Raw genomic sequence first — 8395 nt, 5'->3', positions numbered from 1 at the left:
GGGAGTATTACTCTACATGTTTTAATTGACAAATTTAGACGACATTATTCTCGTTCATTTATATTTTTTGCTATGAATAGAATTGCACTCATATTAAGATTTAAGAATCCTAATAATTGTTGAATTTTATTCGAATGGATTGCTCATCAATATATACAATAATTTGTTTCGTCACAAAAAAAAAATTACTCATGTAAACACTCATAATTTTGGTAACAGAAATTCTCGATTCTCTACAAAATTCGAGCTTGGTTATTTTGAAATTTATTGAATTTTGTATCATACATCTTCAAATTCATACTAATAGTATTATATTGGTTTTAAAAAATATCATAATATGTATATCATGTATAAAAACATAAATATTGGAAAACGTTTTAAAATCATTATTTTCGAACGTCTAATAATAACATCAGAGGAGTACTTTTAATGATTTAGAAATTTATACAGGTGTAAAGAAAGAAGCAACTTGCTGAAATATAACCAAATAAACAAAATGCATTATTGTAATAATTAGATAGTGGACCAATACATACATACAAATACAGTGGCAATGGGAACTAACAACATTACCACTAGACCAATACATATATACAAATAATTTTTTTAGCGATGCATGTGTATGGCTGACAAAGTGCGTGAATTGAGATGTTATCAGGTTGACATGATAACAAGTCAAGTTTTTAAGGTAAAATCTGAACACGACAATTGAAGAAAATTCTAAATTCAAACATGAAACTGACATGTTACGTTCAAATTCGAACATGATTTGCATGCAACATTAATCTCCTAGCAATATGATTCGATTCGTGTTGACATGGCATGGACCACGATATGACACGATAACGACTTGAATCCGACTTGTAACCTAAGACTACACATGAAAAGTAAAAAAATGATATCTTAGTTTTAATTCTTATAAAAGAATAAAAATAAAAAGATTTAAAATAATAAATAGGAATAATAATTATTAATGGATTATCCGAATCCAAGACAAATCTTACCCGACATTATCGTGTCTTTATCAAGCTTCTCGATAGAACCGAAAAAAACACGAAAACAATAAGAATTGACAACATCTTATTGAAAATGTACTTTAGATTAGAGAGGGCGTGCATGCCGTCCAACAATCATCAACCCCACTCCCACAGGCTGCAGATAAGAAAATATAAAAGAATAAAAATAAAAGAATTAAAAAAATAATACTAACCCTGTCTAATCATCAGTGGATTATTAGAATATGGTAACAAGCAGTCTAAGCCAACGAAGAGGTTCAATTTCTCGATTTATGCGCGTCATCGTTATCCTCGTGCGGTAATTCTCTGTATCGTTTGAAATTGGACGAAAACCAGAACAAACAGTCTACTGCTTTGTCTCTTCCGCATACGAACTCCAATACCAAAGCCAATGCTGAATATTCCTAGGATTTTCTCCCCAGACATTCGTCACATATTCCATCATTTTTTCCGATTTAAACAGAAATGTTTCCGATTATCCATTATCAGGTAAATTATCCACTCGCTCCATCGCATTTGATTGGGTGACTCTCGCTCTCAACGTGATTTTGCTATTTCTGATTTGTTAGCCCTAGCATTGAGTAGAATAGATTTGTTAGCTCGAATTTTCTGATTTAAGCACATTTTTTTCAGATATGGAAAGCAGTTACAGAGAGACGCCTTCGCGGATTTTGATTGTGTGTGATTCCACTAAAGATCGGAGTATTCATGAGTTTAGTAAGACGATTCGTCAAATCCGGATGTGCGGCGGCATCGTGCATCCCGGAGATACAATTAGGGTGTTTGGGGTGCTTCATAGAGTCTTGCATCCCAGTAAGTCTGCTGTTTTAGTGCACTTTTCAGAGCTCTGTTTAGATTTTTTATTTTTTGTTGCTGAGTTGTTTACATGGCTTCTTGTAATGTTTGTTTGCTATGAAGGATGCTATAGGGATGTGTCAACTTGTAATTTCTGTGAAATGAAGTCATATTTCATGTAGCTAAGTGCATTTTTTAGTGCGTTGCACTTTTCACCTCTCTGTTTGTGATGGTTTGGAGTTAGGGTTTTTTTGTTTTTTGTTGTTGAGTTGTTTACATATGAAGGATGCTATATGGATGTGTCAACTTGTGATTTCTGAGAAATGAAGTGATATTTCATGTATCTAAAGGGCTAAGTTGTTTATGATATGCTTATATAACCATGATTGTTAGTAGCATTACTTGCCACCTGCTCGAGCGAGTTTTTCTTTGCAGTGACCGTTTTAACGTGCTGAAACAGCTTGCTCTCAATTTGCTAGTAGCACTAGAGATGAAACTATAAATTGAGGACTGAATATGGAAACGATGTAAACATGAAACATGAAATTGTTTGTCAATTTATTGCTTTTTAATTTGCAGTGGGTTATTTTACGGAAGTGGCTCCTGAGAATTTCCTTGGAACAACGCATGACCGTGCAGTGGAAGAAGAAGTCTCGAAAAAGGTCGATATGTATGTGAGCATGCTCCAGTACAGTGCTGAACAATGTGAAGGAGAAAGGGTAATATATTCATACCATCTTGTTTCTCCTAGTTAAAATGCAATCCCAGTAGCAAGCAGTCTCCTAGACTATACCACATTTTCAGTAGCATTATTTCTCTAATAGTCGAGTATTCTCTTTTTCATTGTGACTCAGAGCCTCTACGTGCAGGTTGACATTGAGGTTAAGATCACTGCTGGAACTCCACTAAGGAAGGCTATCATAAATGAAGTAGCTGCTTCTAATGCAGCCTGGGTTATATTTGATAGGTACAATTTGCTTTTCATATTTGAATGGTATATGGAGTAATGGATATATTCTGTTTTTTTGTAAGAAGTTCTATGTTATATGTTTGTATTGGTGTTTCAAAAACTACTGGTTTATACTTGGATAGATGATAATATTTCACTGACAGGCCTCTAAGAAAGGAATTGAGGTACTACCTCAAACACATTCCTTGCAAGGCTGCCATTGTGCTTGATAACTTTTCGCTGAAAATTTTGATAGATGGGTATTCCAATAAAGCAGCTGAGAATGAGCAGCTAGTCAATACTATGAACTATCATGGATCTATGGAAAGCTCTGATATGGCTAGTATCTGGCCATCTTCATCCACTTTAAATTCCAAGGAGGAGAGCATTGTCTCCCAAAGTGAGAGGCCAGCTCCCAAGCAAGAGGACTCAGGTTAGAGGATCTCTTGCACATATTTTCAAGGTGCACGTAGAAGTTTTCTTCGACATTTGCATTAGAATCCTGATTGTAATGTTGGACACAGGTAATACTAGACAGATTATGGAATATTATGCCCCAATAATCTCAAATCAAAAGAGAAGGCCGAGTCGAAATAGATACTTTGATGTACCTGTGCTCTGTGTTACTTGTGGATTGAATACGGATCTGGACGTAGTGAGATATAGTTATCCTGAGATTCAGGCTGCAACCAACAATTTTTCACCTGATAATTTACTAGGTGAAGGTGGATATGGTCATGTATATAAAGGTGAACTTAAGGATGGGCAGCGTATCGCTGCAAAGGTGCGAAAGGAAGCAAGTAGACAAGGGTTTTCGGAATTTCATTCTGAAATATTCGTCCTCAGCTTTGCACGCCACAAGAACATCATGATGCTTCTTGGTTATTGCTGCAAGGAAAACCTTAATATCTTAGTCTACGCGTACATCTGCAATAAATCACTGGAATGGCATTTATTCGGTGAGCGAATTTACTGTATAAAAGAAGTTCAGTAGCTACTTGTTTGCTATGATCATTATCATCCATGCCCAACTTGTGGAATGTTTACAGAAAATACGAATCATGTTTTGGAATGGCACCAACGACATGCTATTGCCATTGGAACTGCCAAAGGGTTGCGCTTTTTACACGAAGAGTGTCGGGCAAGTCCTATAATTCACCGGAACTTGAGACCAGGAAATATACTGCTGACTTGTGACTTTGTCCCTATGGTAAGTTCTAAGACTCGATATATTTAACTGCATTAGTGAATGCTTTAATTAGTTTAGACTTTGTCCCTTTGTTAAATTCTCACAGTGTCTGTCAGAATTTCACACCTCTGCTCTCTTCTAATTTCTGTTGACATTCTTTATAATTAGCTGGGAGACTTTGGCCTCGCAAAGTGGAAGACTGACGAGGATGAAAACGGTGAAATACAAACAAGAATTCTAGGAACTCTCGGGTGTGTACGAGCTGCGTATTATGTAAAAACTGCATGCATATGATATATTGATATGTCCCTGGCACTTGATGTTAAGGTGTTCTTTCTTGCCTTGTACTTTAGGTATTGTGCACCAGAGTATGCAGAGAACGGAATTGCCTCGGTACAGACAGATGTTTATTCATACGGTATTGTTCTGATACAACTGATTTCTGGACGCAAGGCAGTGGATTCCAAGAGAGCAGACCAGCAACCATCACTTAGACAATGGGTATGTTCAGGAAACAAATTTGCATCTTATTCCTGTAGAAATTGATTTGTAACTGCCACTCTCCATTTCCAAAGACTAACATCATTTAAAAGAAAAAGGAAAGAATAAAAGCTAGACACATGATCTAAAGACTCCCATCATGGCATTACCAGGCATTACCTCTAATCGAGAGACTTGCATTACACGAGCTTGTTGATCCTTGTCTCGGTGAAACGTACAACACATACGAGCTTTACAGGATGGCGAAAACAGCATATTTATGTCTCCAAACTGAACCTGAGAGGCGGCCATCAATGGGAGAGGTAACTCTTTTGCAACTCTTCTACATGTTGTAAATGTAATCGCACCATTTCTTTCGTTTGTCCGTACGATTAAGCTCTTTCTACGTTCGAAGCTACTATGTTTCACTACATGATGATGGTTGCAGGTGCTGCACCTTCTTGAGGGGGATATTGATCATTTTAGCCACTTGACAGAGCAGTTTATACCACACTAATAAGAGGTGATGCCGTGATGGAAGCACGTCTGCTAGGCCGTTGTTCGACGCCACAACTGCTGCCTATGCATACATTTTCTAGCTCTTATGTTGTTGGCTTTGATCAACTAGGTTTCTGTGAATCTGTTTCAATGTTTCTAGGTACATACTAATATTAGAAAGGGAGTAGGAAAAAGGTTAGTTTTTTAATATGCATATTGAAAAAATTGTTTTTTAAAAAATGCATCTTAATTATTAAGTAATTATAAAAGTAATCTTTCCGGAACGTATACTGTTTTCTAATGAGTTTAATATTAATCTACATGTTTTAATTGCCAAATTTTGACGACATTATTCTCGTTCATTTATTGTATTTTTTGCTATGAATAGAATTGCACTTATATAAAGAGTCCTAATAATTGTTGAATTTTATTCGTAGGGATTACTCATCAATATTTACAATAATTAATTCGTATGGATCACTCTTCAATATATACAATAATTTGTTTCGTCACGAAAAAAAAAATATGTAAACACTCATAATTTTGGTAACAGAGAATTCTCGATTCTCTGCAAAATTAACTTGTTACATATTCTCAATTGAATCAACTTCTACATGCGGTGCTCATAATATAGACAATATAAAGTCTGAATCATTACTTTGTTAGATAACAATAAGAAGACTTAGATTCTAGCTTGGTTATTTTGAAATTTATTACTAGAATTATGTATAATGCATATTCAAATTCATATAGTATAATATAAATTGGTGTAAATTTTTTTTATAATATAATATAGTATATATTCTGTATAAAAACACAAATATTGGAAAAAGTTTAAAAAATCATTATTTTTGAACATCTAATAATAACATTATAGGACTACTTTTAATGATTCAAAAACTCTCAGAATTAGAAATTTATACACGTGTAAAGAACGGAGCAACTTGCTGCAATATAACCACATAAACAAATTGCATTATTGTAATAATTAGATAGAACAATTGGATTAGTTTAAGTTTAGCCCTTTGTCAAATATGTAGTTCAGCTGTTTAGTTATTGATTACTAATAGGGGTGGAAATACGGAAATTGGGTATTTTGTTTACCCATACCTAATCCGATACCCGCCGAGTATTGGATATCCAATATTCAATTTTATGGGATTGGGTATGGGATTGGATATTGAAATTTAAGATAAATCGGGTATCGGATAATCCGAATGGGTATTGGGTATTACCCGAATATCCAATTTATTATTCAAAGAATTTTTTAAATTTGGTTTATCTATTTTGGGCTTCAAGAGCTGGGCTAATTTATTTACGAATTACAACTTACTATGTTAACTTACTCTAAACTTATATAAATAAGTCAATCTCTCTTACTCTAGGTCACGGCTTCTCCAAACTCTCACATCCATTCATCCTTTGGAATAATTATTTTGACTTTTGAATTATATTATCGGTTGCTTCTACAGTATAATTAAATGCACAACTTTTATTATTTTACTTACATACTCCCTCCGTCCCACTTTAGCAGTCCCATTAACTTGTCTGCCCTCTTTTTATAAAAATGATAAAAAATAGTTAAAGTGGAGAAATGGTAAAGTAAGAGAGACAATAATATAGATAAGACTCTTCTCTATATTATTCTATCTCTTAATTTACTATTTCTCCTCTTTAACTATTTTTTTATCATTTTTACAAAAATAGGGCAGAAAAGTCAATGGGATTGCTAAAGCGGAACGGAGGGAGTATTACATAACCAATTCCCATAAATATAATCGTATACTTTAAAATAATAGTGACCAATTTTTTTAGTTTTATACTACCAAATAAATGCAACATTAAAAATATTAGTCAATTTAAATATTTCTATATTTATATTAATATATAAAAGTTAAATTTTTTTATTAGTTATTAACGCATGTAAAGAGTCGGGTATTTGGGTACCCGATACGTCGGGTATGAATACCCGGGGCGGGTATTAGAGTACCCGAAAATATATCGGATCGGGTTTTGGATAGACATTTAGATGATTTTTCGGATTTGGGTACCCGGTTTTTTTGAGTCAGATATCCACGGATAGCCGTATTCCCACCCCATACTAAGATGGCATTAACTTGTAAAGCAAAATAACCTATGTTGTAATCTTAACTAGACAATTTTCTAAAACAAATTTTTTGTAGTTTTTCATCAAATGGAAAGAAATGAAGACAAAATTATCGAGATGAGAGGGACCTATCCTCATTCATCAATCACTAATATTTTTAGGCAGTGATCCATCACTGTTATCGAATTAAATACTCCTTAATATTAGATACATTTACATCAAATGTAATTACATAAAAAGTTAAAATTCTAGATTATATGCATTGATCCAGCTCTACTTGTTAGTTGCGACAAGATAGATTATGACAGGACTTTGATTTCATAGCCCAAATTATATGGTTGGACAAACAATATTTTTTTCACGTTTGAGGTGAATACATAGATTTAGCTTGAAAATGTGGCTGTGACAATCACTGTCCAATAAATTATTATTATATTTATTTTTTACTAAATGAGGTAAAAATATCGCAAAACCATATTATGAGCCTCCATTTGTGTATTCACTTGAAATGTTAAATGATATAATTTCGTTCACATTGATAACCACATGCCATCTCCAATTGTCAATTATATGCTTTTCGACTTCATGTACTACCTCCTTCCCACATCAAGTGTCACATTTAACGTGGACGCAGGTTTTAAGAAATATAAAGAAAAATGCGTTGAATAAGTTAGTGGATTATAAGTCCCACTTATATATATATTAGTTTTATAATAAAATGTGAGTAAAATTGGTTTGTCGAATGTGAGGTCTACTTACCATTTATTGTAAAAGTGAATGAGACTCTTGTTGTGAGATGGACCGAAATGACAAAATATGACACTTAATGTGGGACAGAGGTATAATCACTTTCGGCCTAAAATTAATATAAAATTGGTTTGTGGGACTTTAATAATGCATACTCCCTCCGTCCCAATAAATATGAAACATTTGGTTTCCGGCACGGGATTTTAAGCAGTGTTGTTTTGTGAGTTAATGAAGAGAGAGTAAAGTAAGAGAGAAAAAAGTAGAGAGAGTGATGTTTCCATTTTAGGAAACGTTTCATTTTTAGTGGGACAACCCAAAAAGGAAAACGTTGCATTTCTAATGGGACAGAGGGAGTACTAATTAGTAGGGAAAAAAGAATTCATATTCATACAATTGATTTATTGGACTTTAATAATGTGTAAAGGAAGACAATATTGAGATCAAGTAGGAACAAAGATCATATTGATAAGTTGGATTATTTAAATCATTGTACTATTACAGTTGTTTTCTACATAGGAATTAAAGTCCCTACTGTGAGGTCTATTTATTGTAGAAACTAGAAAGCATATTATCATGGTTTGAGATATACTAGCCCTACAGAAGCCCTAATGAGT

General features: G+C 33.9%; 1 protein-coding gene across 1 annotated transcript; it reads left to right on the top strand.

Moving 5' to 3' along the window:
* The first annotated feature begins 1235 nt into the window (after positions 1-1235).
* Positions 1236-5213, top strand: LOC148923569 (putative serine/threonine-protein kinase PBL23). The gene is made up of 11 exons (XM_089060117.1): positions 1236-1505; positions 1650-1829; positions 2391-2530; positions 2681-2778; positions 2925-3193; positions 3285-3719; positions 3810-3970; positions 4118-4200; positions 4303-4450; positions 4603-4752; positions 4878-5213. Exons 2-11 carry the CDS (start codon positions 1652-1654, stop codon positions 4944-4946), a joined length of 1731 nt encoding a protein of 576 aa, XP_088916243.1. The 5' UTR covers positions 1236-1505; positions 1650-1651; the 3' UTR covers positions 4947-5213.
* The last annotated feature ends 3182 nt before the right edge of the window (positions 5214-8395 follow it).

The sequence above is a fragment of the Salvia hispanica genome, chromosome 6 (genome assembly GCF_029641045.1).
Source record: "Salvia hispanica isolate PSC_SH4W2 chromosome 6, Shi_PSC_v1, whole genome shotgun sequence".
In the NCBI taxonomy this organism is placed as follows: Eukaryota; Viridiplantae; Streptophyta; class Magnoliopsida; order Lamiales; family Lamiaceae; genus Salvia; species Salvia hispanica.
This window is presented reverse-complemented; position numbering and strand designations above follow the sequence as displayed.